Source organism: Oncorhynchus masou, chromosome 15 (assembly GCF_036934945.1).
Source record: "Oncorhynchus masou masou isolate Uvic2021 chromosome 15, UVic_Omas_1.1, whole genome shotgun sequence".
In the NCBI taxonomy this organism is placed as follows: Eukaryota; Metazoa; Chordata; class Actinopteri; order Salmoniformes; family Salmonidae; genus Oncorhynchus; species Oncorhynchus masou.
Genome location: NC_088226.1, coordinates 72,965,819 through 72,986,791, shown reverse-complemented (window position 1 = coordinate 72,986,791; position 20,973 = coordinate 72,965,819). Strand labels below are relative to the sequence as shown.

The window sequence follows — 20,973 nt, the reverse complement described above, 5'->3', positions numbered from 1 at the left end:
TCCCAACAAACGCCTTACTCAACAAACGCATCCCAACAAACGCCTTACCCAACAAACGCCTTACTCAACAAACGCATCCCAACAAACGCCTTACTCAACAAACGCATCCCAACAAACGCCTTACTCAACAAACGCATCCCAACAAACGCCTTACTCAACAAACGCATCCCAACAAACGCCTTACTCAACAAACGCATCCCAACAAACACCTTACTCAACAAACGCATCCCAACAAACGCATCCCAACAAACGCCTTACTCAACAAACGCATCCCAACAAACGCATCCCAACAAACGCCTTACTCAACAAACGCATCCCAACAAACGCATCCCAACAAACGCCTTACTCAACAAACGCATCCCAACAAACGCCTTACTCAACAAACGCATCCCAACAAACGCCTTACTCAACAAACGCATCCCAACAAACGCCTTACTCAACAAACGCATCCCAACAAACGCCTTACCCAACAAACGCCTTACTCAACAAACGCATCCCAACAAACGCCTTACTCAACAAACGCATCCCAACAAACGCCTTACTCAACAAACGCATCCTCAACTCCAATTTTAGATCATTTCCTTTTTTGTTCCAGTTTTCGCTACTACTGTTGTCCATCCAGACCATTCCTCTACTGTTGTCCATTCAGACCATTCCTCTTCACTAACTTTTGTTCGACGCGCTGCTTGATTGGAACTGCATCCACTTCCGCCATCTTTCTCCCCCTGAGTTTGGCACTGAATCAACAAGAAGATGAAACTCGCGTCATCCCTACAGTTGACCAATCACGGACGAAGGGGCGTAGACTTTGACTCTGTATGCTGAAGCGTTAACATTTCCCTTCACTGGAACTAATGGCCCCTAGACAATTATTCATCATCCACCAAACTTTACAGTTGGCACTATGCATTGGGACAGGTAGCGTTCTACTGGCATCAGCCAAATCCAGATTCGGACTGCCAGATGTTGAAGCGTGATTCATCACTCCAAAGAACGCATTTCCACTGCTCCAGAGTCCAATGGCGGTGAGCCTTGCACCACTTCAGCCGACACTTGGCATGGAGATATTAGGCTTGTGTGCCCATTTCATGAAACTCCCGGCGATCAGTACTTGTGCTGACGGGTCGGAACCTAGCAGGGCAAAAATTTGATGAACTGACTTGTTGGAAAAGGTGACGGTGCCACGTTGAAAGTCACTGAGCTCTTCAGTCAGGTCATTCTACTGCCAATGTTTGTCTGTGTGTACGAATCCACTCATTTTAAGGGGTGTCCACATACTTTTGACCACGTAGTGTATTATTATATTTTGTGTAGCGTATCAGCTTGAATGCATTACATTTATACACTATGTGCACCATCAACTGTGCTCAGTAGCTTTTAGACGAGGCAGCTGTACTGTTGGAGCTGTGATGTGTGAGTTTCACAGAAAGGCTATAATGTGGACATGCCAAATGGCACCTTATTCGCTACGTAGGTCACTCTGAGACAGAGTGCTATTTGACATGCACGTGTGCTGTCGTCTTCTGGAACAGTCCGCTGACTGCGTGTCCTTGGGCTTTGTTGTGGAGTCATGTTGCCTGCTTCAAGTTCCCTCGTCACTTTAGTCTGTGTGGGCTGCGGTGTTCCAGCTATTGTTGACTCTCCCACGCCTCTCCTTGTCAAGTGTTACTCTGCTCCACTCCTCCCTCCCGTCTCCTCTCTTCACCTCTCCTCCTCTCTCCTCTCCTTCCCTTTCCCTCTCATCCTCTCTCCTACCCTCCCCTCCTCTTCTATCCTCTGCCCTTCAACTCTCCTCCCCTCCCGTCTCCTTCCCTCTCCTCTCATCCTCTCTCCTACCCTCCCCTCCTCTTCTATCCTCTGCCCTTCAACTCTCCTCCCCTCCCGTCTCCTTCCCTCTCCTCTCATCATCTCTCCTACCCTCCCCTCTCCCCTCCTCTTCTATCCTCTGCCCTTCAACTCTCCTCCCCTCCCGTCTCCTTCCCTCTCCTCTCATCCTCTCTCCTACCCTCCCCTCTCCCCTCCTCTTCTATCCTCTGCCCTTCAACTCTCCTCCCCTCCCATCTCCTCTCTCCTCTCCTTCCCTTTCCTCTCATCCTCTCTCCTACCCTCCCCTCCTCTTCTATCCTCTGCCCTTCAACTCTCCTCCCCTCCCGTCTCCTTCCCTCTCCTCTCATCCTCTCTCCTACCCTCCCCTCTCCCCTCCTCTTCTATCCTCTGCCCTTCAACTCTCCTCCCCTCCTGTCTCCTTCCCTCTCCTCTAATCCTCTCTCCTCCCTCCCATCTCCTCTTCTCTCCTCTCATCCTCTCTCCTACCCTCCCCTCTCCCCTCCTCTTCTATCCTCTGCCCTTCACTTCTCCTCCCCTCCCATCTCCTCTCTCCTCTCCTTCCCTCTCCTCTCATCCTCTCTCCTACCCACCCCTCTCCCCTCCTCTTCTATCCTCTGCCCTTCACCTCCTCCCCTCCCATCTCCTCTCATCCTCTCTCCTTCCCTCTCCTCTCATCCTCTCTCCTTCCCTCTCCTCTCATCCTCTCTCCTACCCTCCTCTCCCCTTCTCTTCTATCCTCTGCCCTTCACCCCTCCTCCCCTCCCATCTCCTCTCTCCTCTCCTTCCCTCTCCTCGCATCCTCTCTCCTACCCACCCCTCTCCCCTCCTCTTCTATCCTCTGCCCTTCACCTCTCCTCCCCTCTCCTCTCATCCTCTCTCCTACCCTCTCCCCTCCTCTTCTATCCTCTGCCCTTCACCTCTCCTCCCCTCCCGTCTCCTTCCCTCTCCTCTCATCCTCTCTCCTACCCTCCCCTCTCCCCTCCTCTTCTATCCTCTGCCCTTCACATCTCCTCCCCTCCCATCTCCTCTCTCCTCTCCTTTCCTCTCCTCTCATCCTCTCTCCTACCCTCTCCTCTCCCCTCCTCTTCTATCCTCTACCCTTCACCTCTCCTCCCCTCTCCTCTCATCCTCTCTCCTACCCTCCCCTCTCCCCTCCTCTTCTATCCTCTGCCCTTCACCTCTCCTCCCCTCCCGTCTCCTTCCCTCTCCTCTCATCCTCTCTCCTACCCTCCCCTCTCCCCTCCTCTTCTATCCTCTGCCCTTCACCTCTCCTCCCCTCTCATCTCCTCTCCTTCCCTCTCCTCTTATCCTCTCTCCTACCCTCCCCTCTCCCCTCCTCTTCTATCCTCTGCCCTTCACCTCTCCTCCCCTCCCGTCTCCTTCCCTCTCCTCTCATCCTCTCTCCTACCCTCCCCTCTCCCCTCCTCTTCTATCCTCTGCCCTTCACCTCTCCTCCCCTCCCATCTCCTCTCTCCTCTCCTTCCCTCTCCTCTCATCCTCTCCCCTCCCCTCCCCTCCCCTCTCTTTTCTCCTTCTTCTTCTCATTTCCTCTCCTCCCTTCTCCTTTCCCCTCTTCTCCTCCCCTCTCTACCCAAATCAAATCAAATGTATTTATATAGCCCTTCGTACATCAGCCGATATCTCAAAGTGCTGTACAGAAACCCTGCCTAAAAACCCAAACACAAGCAATGCAGGTGTAGAAGCACCTACCCCTCCCATTTCATCTCCTCCCCCCCTTCTCCACTCTTCTTATCTCCCGTCTTCTCCTCTCTAAATGAGAATGAGGAGCGAAGCCCGAGGCTGAACAGTGTGTGTGTGTGTGTGTGTGTGTGTGTGTGTGTTCCTGTGTGTGTGTGTGTGTGTGTGTGTGTGTGTGTGTTCCTGCCTATCTCATTCTAGTACCTCTCCAATTACTGAGTCGTGCTATAACTAATTAGCTGTCCTGGAGACATGAAAGAACATAATAATATGATCACACTATGACTACATTTGTATTCAAGCGCAGAAAAGAAGAGCAGCTTTCACACTGATGAGAAACTGATTTAGCATCTAAATAGATTTTTGTTGTTATTTATTTAACCTTTATTTTACTAGGCAAATCAGTTAAGAACAAATTCTTATTTTCAATGACGGCCTAGGAACAGTGGGTTAACTGCCTGTTCAGGGGCAGAACGACAGATTTGTACCTTGTCAGCTCGGGGGTTTGAACTTGCAACCTTCCGGTTACTAGTCCAACGCTCTAACCACTAGGCTACCCTGCCGCCCCAAAGATGAAGGAGTAAGAGGCTCTTGGGGTTGCTGCTTTTAGCTGTGGGTCAGTGACGAGAGTTTTTATGAACATGGAAACACAGTAGGGTTGTTACAACATGGAAACACAGTAGGGTTGTTATGAATATGGAACCACAGTAGGGTTGTTACAACATGGAACCACAGTAGGGTTGTTACAACATGGAACCACAGTAGGGTTGTTACAACATGGAACCACAGTAGGGTTGTTATGAATATGGAAACACAGTAGGGTTGTTACAACATGGAACCACAGTGGGGTTGTTATGAACATGGAACCACAGTAGGGTTGTTACAACATGGAACATGGAACCACAGTAGGGTTGTTACAACATGGAACCACAGTAGGGTTGTTACAACATGGAAACACAGTAGGGTTGTTATGAACATGGAAGCACAGTAGGGTTGTTATGAATATGGAACCACAGTAGGGTTGTTATGAATATGGAACCACAGTAGGGTTGTTACAACATGGAACCACAGTAGGGTTGTTACAACATGGAACCACAGTAGGGTTGTTACAACATGGAACCACAGTAGGGTTGTTACAACATGGAACCACAGTAGGGTTGTTACAACATGGAACCACAGTAGGGTTGTTACAACATGGAACCACAGTAGGGTTGTTATGAACATGGAACCACAGTAGGGTTGTTACAATATGGAAACACAGTAGGGTTGTTATGAACATGGAACCACAGTAGGGTTGTTACAATATGGAACATGGAACCACAGTAGGGTTGTTACAACATGGAAACACAGTAGGGTTGTTACAATATGGAACATGGAACCACAGTAGGGTTGTTACAACATGGAAACACAGTAGGGTTGTTACAACATGGAACATGGAACCACAGTAGGGTTGTTATGAACATGGAACCACAGTAGGGTTGTTACAACATGGAACATGGAACCACAGTAGGGTTGTTATGAACATGGAACCACAGTAGGGTTGTTACAACATGGAACATGGAACCACAGTAGGGTTGTTACAACATGGAACATGGAACCACAGTAGGGTTGTTACAACATGGAAACACAGTAGGGTTGTTATGAATATGGAAACACAGTAGGGTTGTTACAACATGGAACCACAGTGGGGTTGTTACAACATGGAACATGGAACCACAGTAGGGTTGTTACAACATGGAAACACAGTAGGGTTGTTATGAATATGGAAACACAGTAGGGTTGTTACAACATGGAACCACAGTGGGGTTGTTATGAACATGGAACCACAGTAGGGTTGTTACAACATGTAACATGGAACCACAGTAGGGTTGTTACAACATGGAACCACAGTAGGGTTGTTATGAACATGGAACCACAGTAGGGTTGTTACAACATGGAATATGGAAACACAGTAGCGTTGTTATGAATATGGAACCACAGTAGGGTTGTTATGAACATGGAACCACAGTAGGGTTGTTACAACATGGAAACACAGTAGGGTTGTTATGAACATGGAACCACAGTAGGGTTGTTATGAACATGGAACCACAGTAGGGTTGTTATGAACATGGAAACACAGTAGGGTTGTTATGAACATGGAACATGGAACCACAGTGGGGTTGTTACAACATGGAACATGGAACCACAGTAGGTTTGTTATGAATATGGAAACACAGTAGGGTTGTTATGAATATGGAACCACAGTAGGGTTGTTATGAATATGGAAACACAGTAGGGTTGTTATGAACATGGAATATGGAACCACAGTAGGTTTGTTATGAATATGGAACCACAGTAGGGTTGTTATGAATATGGAAACACAGTAGGGTTGTTATGAACATGGAATATGGAACCACAGTGGGGTTGTTACAACATGGAACCACAGTAGGGTTGTTATGAATATGGAAACACAGTAGGGTTGTTATGAACATGGAATATGGAACCACAGTGGGGTTGTTACAACATTGAACCACAGTAGGGTTGTTATGAACATGGAATATGGAACCACAGTGGGGTTGTTACAACATGGAACCACAGTAGGGTTGTTACAACATGGAAACACAGTAGGGTTGTTATGAATATGGAACCACAGTAGGGTTGTTATGAATATGGAACCACAGTAGGGTTGTTATGAATATGGAACCACAGTAGGGTTGTTACAACATGGAACCACAGTAGGGTTGTTACAACATGGAACCACAGTAGGGTTGTTACAACATGGAACCACAGTAGGGTTGTTACAACATGGAAACACAGTAGGGTTGTTACAACATGGAACCACAGTAGGGTTGTTACAACATGGAAACACAGTAGGGTTGTTACAACATGGAACCACAGTAGGGTTGTTACAACATGGAACATGGAAACACAGTAGGGTTGTTATGAACATGGAACCACAGTGGGGTTGTTACAACATGGAACCACAGTAGGGTTGTTACAACATGGAACCACAGTAGGGTTGTTACAACATGGAACCACAGTAGGGTTGTTACAACATGGAACCACAGTAGGGTTGTTACAACATGGAACCACAGTAGGGTTGTTACAACATGGAACCACAGTAGGGTTGTTACAACATGGAACCACAGTAGGGTTGTTATGAACATGGAACCACAGTAGGGTTGTTATGAACATGGAACCACAGTGGGGTTGTTACAATATGGAACCACAGTAGGGTTGTTATGAACATGGAACCACAGTAGGGTTGTTACAACATGGAACATGGAAACACAGTAGGGTTGTTATGAACATGGAACCACAGTGGGGTTGTTACAACATGGAACCACAGTAGGGTTGTTACAACATGGAACATGGAACCACAGTAGGGTTGGTACAACATGGAACCACAGTAGGGTTGTTATGAACATGGAACCACAGTAGGGTTGTTACAACATGGAAACACAGTAGGGTTGTTATGAACATGGAACCGCAATAGGGTGGCAGGGTAGCCTAGTGGTTAGAGCATTGGACTAGTAACCGGAAGGTTGTGAGTTCAAACCCCCGAGCCGACAAGGTACAAATCTGTCGTTCTGCCCCTGAACAGGCAGTTAACCCACTGTTCCCAGGCCGTCATTGAAAAATAAGAATGTGTTCTTAACTGACTTGCCTGGTTAAATAAAGGTAAAAATTAACTTGTAAGTCGCTCTGGATAAGAGCGTCTGCTAAATGACTTAAATGTAATGTAAATGTAGGGTTGTTACAACATGGAACATGGAACCACAGTAGGGTTGTTACAACATGGAACCACAGTAGGGTTGTTACAACATGGAACCACAGTAGGGTTGTTACAACATTGAACCACAGTAGGGTTGTTACAACATGTAACCTAGTTGTATCAGTGCTGTCTAGTTGTAAATGGTAACCTAGTTGTATCAGTGTTGTCTAGTTGTACCCTAGCTGTATCAGTGTTGTCTAGTTGTATCCTAGCTGTATCAGTGTTGTCTAGTTGTAAATGGTGACCTAGTTGTATCAGTGTTGTCTAGTTGTACCCTAGCTGTATCAGTGTTGTCTAGTTGTAACCGAGCTGTATCAGTGTTGTCTAGTTGTAAATGGTATCCTAGCTGTATCAGTGTTGTCTAGTTGTAAATGGTAACCTAGTTGTATCAGTGGTGTCTAGTTGTAAATGGTATCCTAGCTGTATCAGTGTTGTCTAGTTGTAAATGGTATCAGTGGTGTCTAGTTGTAAATGGTAACCTAGTTGTATCAGTGTTGTCTAGTTGTATCCTAGCTGTATCAGTGTTGTCTAGTTGTAAATGGTAACCTAGCTGTAAATGGTAACCTAGCTGTATCAGTGTTGTCTAGTTGTAAATGGTAACCTAGTTTTATCAGTGTTGTCTAGCTGTATCAGTGTTGTCTAGTTGTAAATGGTAACCTAGCTGTATCAGTGTTGTCTAGTTGTAAATGGTAACCTAGCTGTATCAGTGTTGTCTAGCTGTATCAGTGTTGTCTAGTTGTAAATGGTAACCTAGTTGTATCAGTTGTCTAGTTGTAAATGGTAACCTAGTTGTATCAGTGTTGTCTAGCTGTATCAGTGTTGTCTAGTTGTAAATGGTAACCTAGCTGTGTCAGTGTTGTCTAGCTGTATCAGTGTTGTCTAGTTGTAAATGGTAACCTAGTTGTATCAGTGTTGTGTAGTTGTAAATGGTAACCTAGCTGTATCAGTGTTGTCTAGCTGTATCAGTGTTGTCTAGTTGTAAATGGTAACCTAGTTGTATCAGTGTTGTCTAGCTGTATCAGTGTTGTCTAGTTGTAAATGGTAACCTAGTTGTATCAGTGTTGTCTAGCTGTATCAGTGTTGTCTAGTTGTAAATGGTAACCTAGCTGTATCAGTGTTGTCTAGTTGTAAATGGTAACCTAGCTGTATCAGTGTTGTCTAGTTGTAAATGGTAACCTAGCTGTATCAGTGTTGTCTAGTTGTCAATGGTAACCTAGCTGTATCAGTGTTATAATAATAATATAATATATCCCATTTAGCAGACGCTTTTGTCCAAAGCGACTTACAAGTCGGCTGGGGCCACTACTTTTACATATGGGTGGTCCCAGCGGGAATCGAACCCACGACGCTTGGCGTTGCAAGCGCCATGCTCTACCGACTGAGCCACACAGGACCGGACAGTGTTGTCTAGTTGTAAATGGTAACCTAGCTGTATCAGTGTTGTCTAGCTGTATCAGTGTTGTCTAGTTGTAAATGGTAACCTAGCTGTGTCAGTGTTGTCTAGCTGTATCAGTGTTGTCTAGTTGTAAATGGTAACCTAATTGTATCAGTGTTGTCTAGCTGTATCAGTGTTGTCTAGTTGTAAATGGTAACCTAGTTGTATCAGTGTTGTCTAGCTGTATCAGTGTTGTCTAGTTGTAAATGGTAACCTAGTTGTATCAGTGTTGTCTAGCTGTATCAGTGTTGTCTAGTTGTAAATGGTAACCTAGCTGTATCAGTGTTGTCTATTTGTAAATGGTATCCTAGCTGTATCAGTGTTGTCTAGTTGTAAATGGTAACCTAGCTGTATCAGTGTTGTCTAATTGTAAATGGTAACCTAGCTGTATCAGTGTTGTCTAGTTGTAAATGGTAACCTAGCTGTATCAGTGCTGTCTAGTTGTAAATGGTATCCTAGCTGTATCAGTGTTGTCTAGATGTAAATGGTATCCTAGCTGTATCAGTGTTGTCTAGTTGTAAATGGTATCCTAGCTGTATCAGTGTTGTCTAGTTGTAAATGGTAACCTAGCTGTATCAGTGTTGTCTAGTTGTAAATGGTATCCTAGCTGTATCAGTGTTGTCTAGTTGTAAATGGTAACCTAGCTATATCAGTGTTGTCTAGTTGTAAATGGTAACCTAGCTGTATCAGTGTTGTCTAGTTGTAAATGGTAACCTAGCTGTATCAGTGTTGTCTAGTTGTAAATGGTAACCTAGCTGTATCAGTGCTGTCTAGTTGTAAATGGTATCCTAGCTGTATCAGTGTTGTCTAGTTGTAAATGGTAACCTAGCTGTATCAGTGTTGTCTAGTTGTCAATGGTAACCTAGCTGTATCAGTGTTGTCTAGTTGTAAATGGTAACCTAGCTGTATCAGTGTTGTCTAGTTGTAAATGGTAACCTAGTTGTATCAGTGTTGTCTAGCTGTATCAGTGTTGTCTAGTTGTAAATGGTAACCTAGTTGTATCAGTGTTGTCTAGCTGTATCAGTGTTGTCTAGTTGTAAATGGTAACCTAGCTGTATCAGTGTTGTCTAGCTGTATCAGTGTTGTCTAGTTGTAAATGGTAACCTAGTTGTATCAGTGTTGTCTAGCTGTATCAGTGTTGTCTAGTTGTAAATGGTAACCTAGCTGTATCAGTGTTGTCTAGTTGTAAATGGTGACCTAGCTGTATCAGTGCTGTCTAGTTGTAAATGGTAACCTAGCTGTATCAGTGTTGTCTAGATGTAAATGGTATCCTAGCTGTATCAGTGCTGTCTAGTTGTAAATGGTATCCTAGCTGTATCAGTGTTGTCTAATTGTAAATGGTATCCTAGCTGTATCAGTGTTGTCTAGTTGTAAATGGTAACCTAGCTGTATCAGTGTTGTCTAGTTGTAAATGGTATCCTAGCTGTATCAGTGTTGTCTAGTTGTAAATGGTAACCTAGCTGTATCAGTGTTGTCTAGTTGTAAATGGTAACCTAGCTGTATCAGTGTTGTCTAGTTGTAAATGGTAACCTAGCTGTATCAGTGCTGTCTAGTTGTAAATGGTATCTTAGCTGTATCAGTGTTGTCTAGATGTAAATGGTATCCTAGCTGTATCAGTGTTGTCTAGTTGTAAATGGTATCCTAGCTGTATCAGTGTTGTCTAGTTGTAAATGGTAACCTAGCTGTATCAGTGTTGTCTAGTTGTAAATGGTAACCTAGCTGTATCAGTGTTGTCTAGCTGTATCAGTGTTGTCTAGTTGTAAATGGTAACCTAGCTGTATCAGTGTTGTCTAGTTGTAAATGGTAACCTAGCTGTATCAGTGCTGTCTAGTTGTAAATGGTAACCTAGCTGTATCAGTGTTGTCTAGTTGTAAATGGTATCCTAGCTGTATCAGTGTTGTCTAGTTGTAAATGGTATCCTAGCTGTATCAGTGTTGTCTAGTTGTAAATGGTAACCTAGCTGTATCAGAGTTGTCTAGTTGTAAATGGTAACCTAGCTGTATCAGTGTTGTCTAGTTGTAAATGGTAACCTAGCTGTATCAGTGTTGTCTAGTTGTAAATGGTGACCTAGCTGTATCAGTGTTGTCTAGTTGTAAATGGTAACCTAGCTGTATCAGTGCTGTCTAGTTGTAAATGGTATCCTAGCTGTATCAGTGTTGTCTAGTTGTAAATGGTGACCTAGCTGTATCAGTGTTGTCTAGCTGTATCAGTGTTGTCTAGTTGTAAATGGTATCCTAGCTGTATCAGTGTTGTCTAGTTGTAAATGGTGACCTAGCTGTATCAGTGTGGTCTAGCTGTATCAGTGTTGTCTAGCTGTATCAGTGTTGTCTAGTTGTAAATGGTATCCTAGCTGTATCAGTGTTGTCTAGTTGTAAATGGTAACCTAGCTGTATCAGTGCTGTCTAGTTGTAAATGGTATCCTAGCTGTATCAGTGTTGTCTAGTTGTAAATGGTATCCTAGCTGTATCAGTGTTGTCTAGTTGTAAATGGTATCCTAGCTGTATCAGTGTTGTCTAGTTGTAAATGGTAACCTAGCTGTATCAGTGCTGTCTAGTTGTAAATGGTAACCTAGCTGTATCAGTGTTGTCTAGTTGTAAATGGTAACCTAGTTGTATCAGTGTTGTCTAGCTGTATCAGTGTTGTCTAGTTGTAAATGGTGACCTAGCTGTATCAGTGTTGTCTAGTTGTAAATGGTAACCTAGCTGTATCAGTGTTGTCTAGCTGTATCAGTGTTGTCTAGTTGTAAATGGTAACCTAGCTGTATCAGTGTTGTCTAGTTGTAAATGGTGACCTAGCTGTATCAGTGTTGTCTAGTTGTAAATGGTAACCTAGCTGTATCAGTGTTGTCTAGCTGTATCAGTGTTGTCTAGTTGTAAATGGTAACCTAGCTGTATCAGTGTTGTCTAGTTGTAAATGGTGACCTAGCTGTATCAGTGTTGTCTAGTTGTAAATGGTGACCTAGCTGTATCAGTGTTGTCTAGTTGTAAATGGTAACCTAGCTGTATCAGTGTTGTCTAGTTGTAAATGGTGACCTAGCTGTATCAGTGTTGTCTAGTTGTAAATGGTAACCTAGCTGTATCAGTGTTGTCTAGTTGTAAATGGTGACCTAGCTGTATCAGTGTTGTCTAGTTGTAAATGGTAACCTAGCTGTATCAGTGTTGTCTAGTTGTAAATGGTATCCTAGCTGTATCAGTGTTGTCTAGTTGTAAATGGTATCCTAGCTTTATCATTGTTGTCTAGTTGTAAATGGTGACCTAGCTGTATCAGTGTTGTCTAGTTGTAAATGGTGACCTAGCTGTATCAGTGTTGTCTAGTTGTAAATGGTAACCTAGCTGTATCAGTGCTGTCCTGGCTAGGTGCTGATATGTTTTAGATAAGATGAGTTCTGTAGAGGTGGAAGGACAATAGCAGGTCAGTTCCATGTTTAAACTGTATTAGTACCTAGTTAAGGTTCCTGAAATCCCACAGAGATACAGATACATATTATAAACGATCAGCCCTGAATTCTGATTGGCTGACAGCCGTTGTTGGAAAAAAATCTGCTGTTCTTCCCGGCAGTTAGCCTACGACGTGGATGGAAGCAGCCCACCCACAACTCTCTGTTTCAGTTAAATGAGGAAGACATTGTGCATTCCGTTCTGCAACTGAGTAGATATCCCTTCCCTGGTGTGGAAGATCAGGAGAATACTGTTGAAGAGGAAGAGGAAGAGGAGGGGAATACTGTTGGAGAGGAAGAGGAGAATACTGTTGGAGAGGAAGAGGAGGGGAATACTGTTGGAGACGAGGAGGAGAATACTGTTGGAGACGAGGAGGAGAATACTGTTGGAGAGGAAGAGGAAGAGGAGGGGAATACTGTTGGAGAGGAAGAGGAAGAGGAGGGGAATACTGTTGGAGAGGAAGAGGAAGAGGAGGGGAATACTGTTGGAGAGGAAGAGGAAGAGGAGGGGAATACTGTTGGAGAGGAAGAGGAAGAGGAGGGGAATACTGTTGGAGACGAGGAGGAGAATACTGTTGGAGACGAGGAGGAGAATACTGTTGGAGAGGAAGAGGAAGAGGAGGGGAATACTGTTGGAGAGGAAGATGAAGAGGAGGGGAATACTGTTGGAGAGGAAGAGGAAGAGGAGGGGAATACTGTTGGAGAGGAAGAGGAAGAGGAGGGGAATACTGTTGGAGAGGAAGAGGAGGAGAATACTGTTGGAGACGAGGAGGAAGAGGAGGGGAATTCTGTTGGAGAGGAAGAGGAAGAGAATACTGTTGGAGAGGAAGAGGAAGAGGAGGGGAATACTGTTGGAGACAAGGAGGAAGAGGAGGGGAATACTGTTGGAGACGAGGAGGAAGAGGAGGGGAATACTGTTGGAGAGGAAGAGGAAGAGGAGGGGAATACTGTTGGAGAGGAAGAGGAAGAGGAGGAGAATACTGTTGGAGACGAGGAGGAAGAGGAGGGGAATTCTGTTGGAGAGGAAGAGGAAGAGAATACTGTTGGAGAGGAAGAGGAAGAGGAGGGGAATACTGTTGGAGACAAGGAGGAAGAGGAGGGGAATACTGTTGGAGAGGAAGAGGAAGAGGAGGGGAATACTGTTGGAGAGGAAGAGGAAGAGGAGGGGAATACTACATTTACATTTAAGTCATTTGGCAGACGCTCTTATCCAGAGCGACTTACAAATTGGTGAATTCACCTTCTGACATCCAGTGGAACAGCCACTTTACAATAGTGCATCTAAATCATTTAAGGGGGGTGAGAAGGATTACTTTATCCTATCCTAGGTATTCCTTAAAGAGGTGGGGTTTCAGGTGTCTCCGGAAGGTGGTGATTGACTCCGCTGTCCTGGCGTCGTGAGGGAGTTTGTTCCACCATTGGGGGGCCAGAGCAGCGAACAGTTTTGACTGGGCTGAGCGGGAACTGTACTTCCTCAGTGGTAGGGAGGCGAGCAGGCCAGAGGTGGATGAACGCAGTGCCCTTGTTTGGGTGTAGGGCCTGATCAGAGCCTGGAAGTACTGCGGTGTCGTTCCCCTCACAGCTCCGTAGGCAAGCACCATGGTCTTGTAGTGGATGCGAGCTTCAACTGGAAGCCAGTGGAGAGAGCGGAGGAGCGGGGTGACGTGAGAGAACTTGGGAAGGTTGAACACCAGACGGGCTGCGGTGTTCTGGATGAGTTGTAGGGGTTTAATGGCACAGGCAGGGAGCCCAGCCAACAGCGAGTTGCAGTAATCCAGACGGGAGATGACAAGTGCCTGGATTAGGACTTGCGCCGCTTCCTGTGTGAGGCAGGGTCGTACTCTGCGGATTTTGTAGAGCATGAACCTACAGGAACGGGCCACCGCCTTGATGTTAGTTGAGAACGACAGGGTGTTGTCCAGGATCACGCCAAGGTTCTTAGCGCTCTGGAAGGAGGACACAATGGAGTTGTCAACCGTGATGGCGAGATCATGGAACGGGCAGTCCTTCACCGGGAGGAAGAGCAGCTCCGTCTTGCCGAGGTTCAGCTTGAGGTGGTGATCCGTCATCCACACTGATATGTCTGCCAGACATGCAGAGATGCGATTCGCCACCTGGTCATCAGAAGGGGGAAAGGAGAAGATTAATTGTGTGTCGTCTGCATAGCAATGATAGGAGAGACCATGTGAGGTTATGACAGAGCCAAGTGACTTGGTGTATAGCGAGAATAGGAGAGGGCCTAGAACAGAGCCCTGGGGGACACCAGTGGTGAGAGCGCGTGGTGAGGAGACAGATTCTCGCCACGCCACCTGGTAGGAGCGACCTGTCAGGTAGGACGCAATCCAAGCGTGGGCCGCGCCGGAGATGCCCAACTCGGAGAGGGTGGAGAGGAGGATCTGATGGTTCACAGTATCGAAGGCAGCCGATAGGTCTAGAGGGATGAGAGCAGAGGAGAGAGAGTTAGCTTTAGCAGTGCGGAGCTCCTCCGTGATACAGAGAATAGCAGTCTCAGTTGAATGACTAGTCTTGAAACCTGACTGATTTGGATCAAGAAGGTCATTCTGAGAGAGATAGCAGGAGAGCTGGCCAAGGACGGCACATTCAAGAGTTTTGGAGAGAAAAGAAAGAAGGGATACTGGTCTGTAGTTGTTGACATCGGAGGGATCGAGTGTAGGTTTTTTCAGAAGGGGTGCAACTCTCGCTCTCTTGAAGACGGAAGGGACGTAGCCAGCGGTCAGGGATGAGTTGATGAGCGAGGTGAGGTAAGGGAGAAGGTCTCCGGAAATGGTCTGGAGAAGAGAGGAGGGGATAGGGTCAAGCGGGCAGGTTGTTGGGCGGCCGGCCGTCACAAGAAGCGAGATTTCATCTGGAGAGAGAGGGGAGAAAGAGGTCAGAGCACAGGGTAGGGCAGTGTGAGCAGAACCAGCGGTGTCGTTTGACTTAGCAAACGAGGATCGGATGTCGTCGACCTTCTTTTCAAAATGGTTGACAAAGTCATCTGCAGAGAGGGAGGAGAGGGGGGGAGGGGGAGGAGGATTCAGGAGGGAGGAGAAGGTGGCAAAGAGCTTCCTAGGGTTAGAGGCAGATGCTTGGAATTTAGAGTGGTAGAAAGTGGCTTTAGCAGCAGAGACAGAGGAGGAAAATGTAGAGAGGAGGGAGTGAAAGGATGCCAGGTCCACAGGGAGGCGAGTTTTCCTCCATTTCCGCTCGGCTGCCCGGAGCCCTGTTCTGTGAGCTCGCAATGAGTCGTCGAGCCACGGAGCGGGAGGGGAGGACCGAGCCGGCCTGGAGGATAGGGGACATAGAGAGTCAAAGGATGCAGAAAGGGAAGAGAGGAGGGTTGAGGAGGCAGAATCAGGAGATAGGTTGGAGAAGGTATGAGCAGAGGGAAGAGATGATAGGATGGAAGAGGAGAGAGTAGCGGGGGAGAGCGAGCGAAGGTTGGGACGGCGCGATACCATCCGAGTAGGGGCAGTGTGGGAAGTGTTGGATGAGAGCGAGAGGGAAAAGGATACAAGGTAGTGGTCGGAGACTTGGAGGGGAGTTGCAATGAGGTTAGTGGAAGAACAGCATCTAGTAAAGATGAGGTCGAGCGTATTGCCTGCCTTGTGAGTAGGGGGAAGGTGAGAGGGTGAGGTCAAAAGAGGAGAGGAGTGGAAAGAAGGAGGCAGAGAGGAATGAGTCAAAGGTAGACGTGGGGAGGTTAAAGTCGACCAGGACTGTGAGAGGTGAGCCGTCCTCAGGAAAGGAGCTTATCAAGGCATCAAGCTCATTGATGAACTCTCCGAGGGAACCTGGAGGGCGATAAATGATAAGGATGTTAAGCTTGAAAGGGCTGGTAACTGTGACAGCATGGAATTCAAAGGAGGCGATAGACAGATGGGTAAGGGGAGAAAGAGAGAATGACCACTTGGGAGAGATGAGGATCCCGGTGCCACCACCCCGCTGACCAGAAGCTCTCGGGGTGTGCGAGAACACGTGGGCGGACGAAGAGAGAGCAGTAGGAGTAGCAGTGTTATCTGTGGTGATCCATGTTTCCGTCAGTGCCAAGAAGTCGAGGGACTGGAGGGAGGCATAGGCTGAGATGAACTCTGCCTTGTTGGCCGCAGATCGGCAGTTCCAGAGGCTACCGGAGACCTGGAACTCCACGTGGGTCGTGCGCGCTGGGACCACCAGATTAGGGTGGCCGCGGCCACGCGGTGTGGAGCGTTTGTATGGTCTGTGCAGAGAGGAGAGAACAGGGATAGATAGACACATAGTTGACAGGCTACAGAAGAGGCTACGCTAATGCAAAGGAGATTGGAATGACAAGTGGACTACACGTCTCGAATGTTCAGAAAGTTAAGCTTACGTAGCAAGAATCTTATTGACTAAAATGATTGAAATGATACAGTACTGCTGGAGTAGGCTAGCTGGCAGTGGCTGCGTTGTTGACTTTGTAGGCTAGCTGGCAGTGGCTGCGTTGTTGACACTACACTAATCAAGTCGTTCCGTCGAGTGTAATAGTTTCTACAGTGCTGCTATTCGGGGGCTAGCTGGCTAGCTAGCAGTGTTGATTACGTTACGTTACGTTAAAAGAACGACAATAGCTGGCTAGCTAACCTAGAAAATCGCTCTAGACTACACAATTGTCTTAGATACAAAGAAGGCTATGTAGCTAGTTAGCTACTATCAAACAAATCAAACCGTTGTACTGTAATGAAGTGAAATGAAAATGTGATACTACCTGTGGAGCGAAGCGGAATGTTGACCGGGTTGTTGAAGTTCTATTCGGTAGACGTTGGCTAGCTGTTGGCTAGCTAGCTAGCAGTATCTCCTGCGTTAAGGACGACAAATAGCTGGCTAGCTAACCTCGGTAAATTAAGATAATCACTCTAAGTCTACACACTCTAAACTACACAATTATCTTGGATACGAAGACAGCAAAGACAACTATGTAGCTAGCTAACACTACACTAATCGAGTCGTTCAGTTGAGTGTAATAGTTTCTACAGTGCTGGTAGACGGTGGACGTTAGCTAGCTGCTAGGCAGATAGCAGTGTAGACTACGTTAGGACGACGAAATACGATAATTACGCAATTATCTTTGATACAAAGACGGCTATGTAGCTAGCTAAGAAGAAATTGCTAAGATTAGACAAATCAAACCGTTGTACTATAATGAAATGTAATGAAAATGTAATGAAAAGTTATACTACCTGCGGACCGAAGTGTAGATGCGACCGCTCGCTCCAACCCGGAACCGAATACTGTTGAAGATCAGGAGAATACTGTTGAAGAGGAAGAGGAGGAGAATACTGTTGGAGAGGAAGAGGAAGAGGAGGGGAATACTGTTGGAGACGAGGAGAATACTGTTGGAGAGGAAGAGGAGGAGAATACTGTTGGAGAGGAAGAGGAGGAGAATACTGTTGGAGAGGAAGAGGAGGAGAATACTGTTGGAGAGGAAGAGGAGGAGAATACTGTTGGAGAGGAAGAGGAGGAGAATACTGTTGGAGAGGAAGAGGAGGAGAATACTGTTGGAGACGAGGAGGAGAATACTGTTGGAGAGGAAGAGGAGGAGAATACTGTTGGAGAGGAAGAGGAGGAGAATACTGTTGGAGAGGAAGAGGAGGAGAATACTGTTGGAGAGGAAGAGGAGGAGAATACTGTTGGAGAGGAAGAGGAGGAGAATACTGTTGGAGAGGAAGAGGAGGAGAATACTGTTGGAGAGGAAGAGGAGGAGAATACTGTTGGAGAGGAAGAGGAGGAGAATACTGTTGGAGACGAGGAGGAGAATACTGTTGGAGAGGAAGAGGAGGAGAATACTGTTGGAGAGGAAGAGGAGGAGAATACTGTTGGAGAGGAAGAGGAGGAGAATACTGTTGGAGAGGAAGAGGAGGAGAATACTGTTGGAGAGGAAGAGGAGGAGAATACTGTTGGAGAGGAGGAGGAGAATACTGTTGGAGAGGAAGAGGAGGAGAATACTGTTGGAGACGAGGAGGAGGAGAATACTGTTGGAGACGAGGAGGAGAATACTGTTGGAGAGGAAGAGGAGGAGAATACTGTTGGAGACGAGGAGAATACTGTTGGAGACGAGGAGGAGAATACTGTTGGAGAGGAAGAGGAGGAGAATACTGTTGGAGACGAGGAGGAGGAGAATACTGTTGGAGACGAGGAGGAGAATACTGTTGGAGAGGAAGAGGAGGAGAATACTGTTGGAGACGAGGAGGAGAATACTGTTGGAGAGGAAGAGGAGGAGAATACTGTTGGAGAGGAAGAGGAGGAGAATACTGTTGGAGAGGAAGAGGAGGAGAATACTGTTGGAGACGAAGAGGAGAATACTGTTGGAGAGGAAGAGGAGGAGAATACTGTTGGAGACGAGGAGGAGAATACTGTTGGAGAGGAAGAGGAGGATACTGTTGGAGAGGAAGAGGAGGAGAATACTGTTGGAGAGGAGGAGGAGAATACTGTTGGAGAGGAAGAGGAGGAGAATACTGTTGGAGAGGAAGAGGAGGATACTGTTGGAGACGAGGAGGAGAATACTGTTGGAGACGAGGAGGAGGAGAATACTGTTGGAGAGGAGGAGGAGAATACTGTTGGAGAGGAGGAGGAGGAGAATACTGTTGGAGAGGAAGAGGAGGAGAATACTGTTGGAGAGGAGGAGGAGAATACTGTTGGAGAGGAAGAGGAGAATACTGTTGGAGAGGAAGAGGAGAATACTGTTGGAGAGGAAGAGGAGGAGAATACTGTTGGAGAGGAAGAGGAGGAGAATACTGTTGGAGAGGAAGAGGAGGAGAATACTGTTGGAGAGGAAGAGGAGGAGAATACTGTTGGAGAGGAAGAGGAGGAGAATACTGTTGGAGAGGAAGAGGAGAATACTGTTGGAGAGGAAGAGGAGGAGAATACTGTTGGAGAGGAAGAGGAGGAGAATACTGTTGGAGAGGAAGAGGAGGAGAATACTGTTGGAGAGGAAGAGGAGGAGAATACTGTTGGAGAGGAAGAGGAGGAGAATACTGTTGGAGAGGAAGAGGAGGAGAATACTGTTGGAGAGGAAGAGGAGGAGAATACTGTTGGAGAGGAAGAGGAGGAGAATACTGTTGGAGACGAGGAAGAGGAGAATACTGTTGGAGATCAGGCTGAGTTCATTCTGCAAATAAAGAGAAAAGGACATCCATCTCCATGACAACAGCAGGGCTATAGACGGCCCGCGGAGAGCGAGCGCGTTACAACATTCTACGGCGTTGTACATCGCCAATAATATAACATTTGAAATGTCTGTATTCTTTTCAAACTTGGATTCGGCTAGTTCATCCACACCTGTTGCGGACAGGTGTATAAAGTCGAGCACACAGCCATGCAATCTCCATAGAGAGATAGGCCCCTTTAGTTTCAGTGAAGGGAAATCTTAACGCTACAGCATACAATGACATTCTAGACGATTATGTGCTTCTAACTTTGTGGCAACAGCATGAGAAAGCCCCGTATACAAAGTGAGGTCCATACAGAAATGGTTTGTCGAGATCGGTGTGGAAGAACTTGACTGGCCTGTACAGAGCCCTGACCTCAACCCCATCGAACACCGAATTGGAACGCCGACTGCGAACCAGGGCTAATCGCCCAACATCAGTACCCGATCTCACTAAAGCAAGTTCCCGCAGCAATGTTCCAACATCTAGTGGAAAGCCTTCCCAGAAGAGTGGAGGCTGTTATAGCAGCAATGTTCCAACATCTAGTGGAAAGCCTTCCCAGAAGAGTGGAGGCTGTTATAGCAGCAATGTTCCAACATCTAGTGGAAAGCCTTCCCAGAAGAGTGGAGACTGTTATAGCAGCAATGTTCCAACATCTAGTGGAAAGCCTTCCCAGAAGAGTGGAGGCTGTTATATCAGCAAAGGGGGGACCAACTCCATATTAAAGCCCATGATTATGGAATGAGATGTTGGACGAGCAGGTGTCCATGCTGTTGGTCCGGTAGTGTAGTTAGCTAGCGTAGTGTATGTTTCCCAGTAAAGTCCTTTGAATGTATTGGAATTGAGATAGACCTACTCTACATAGCTAGTCAGTGATCTCTTCACCATAACATAGGATATTGTTAGATCTATGAAAAGTTTGACTCTCTGTGCTATGCTAGTCTGGTCCGCCAGTTCTCTCTCTCTCTCTCTATTTTGTGGGCAGTGAGCACATAGTCTGTTTTCTCTTGAGAGCCATGTCTGCCTACGGCGGCCTTTCTCAATAGCAAGGCTATTCTCACTGAGTCTGTACATAGTCTAAGCTTTCCTTAAGTACGGGTCAGTCACAGTGGTCAGGTATTCTGCCTCTGTGTACTCTCTGTTTAGGTCCAAATAGCATTCTGGTGTGTGCTGTTTTTTTTTGTTAATTCTTTCCAATGTGTCAAGTAATTATCTTTTTGGTTTCTCATGATTTGGTTGGGTCTAATTGTGTTGCTGTCCTTGTGTTGCTGTCCTGTTCTTTCTCCCCCTACTTCTCTCTCTCCCTGTCTCGCTCTCTCCTCGTATCTCTCTCTCTTCTCCTCTGTCTCTCACTCTGTCTCTTTCTCCTCTCTCTCCTCCTCTCTCTCTCTCTCCTCCTCTCTGTCTCTCTCTCTCCCTGTCTCTCTCTCTTCTGTCTCTCACTCTTTGTCTCTCTTTCTCCTCTCCTCCTCACTCTCTCTCTCCTCCTCTCTCTCTCCTTCTCTCTCTCTCTCTCCCTGCCTCTCCTCTTCCTCTCTCTCTCATCTCTCTCCTCCTCTCTTTGTCTCTCTTCTCCTACCTCTCTCTCCTTCTCCCCTCCTCCTCCTACTCTCTCTCTCCCCCCAACAGGACTAACCTAGAGGCCCTTCAGAAGAAG

General features: G+C 46.4%; 1 protein-coding gene across 1 annotated transcript in view; it reads left to right on the top strand.

Annotated features, from left to right (window-relative positions):
* The window catches only part of map2k1 (mitogen-activated protein kinase kinase 1), a 77,326-nt gene that overhangs the window by 5,004 nt on the left and 51,349 nt on the right, over positions 1 to 20,973 (top strand). Inside the window, exon 2 of the mRNA XM_064990206.1 lies at positions 20,946 to 20,973. This exon is cut by the window's right edge and continues 183 nt beyond it. Within this exon, the coding sequence (XP_064846278.1) occupies positions 20,946 to 20,973 (28 nt within the window). The remainder of the gene's footprint in view (positions 1 to 20,945) is intronic.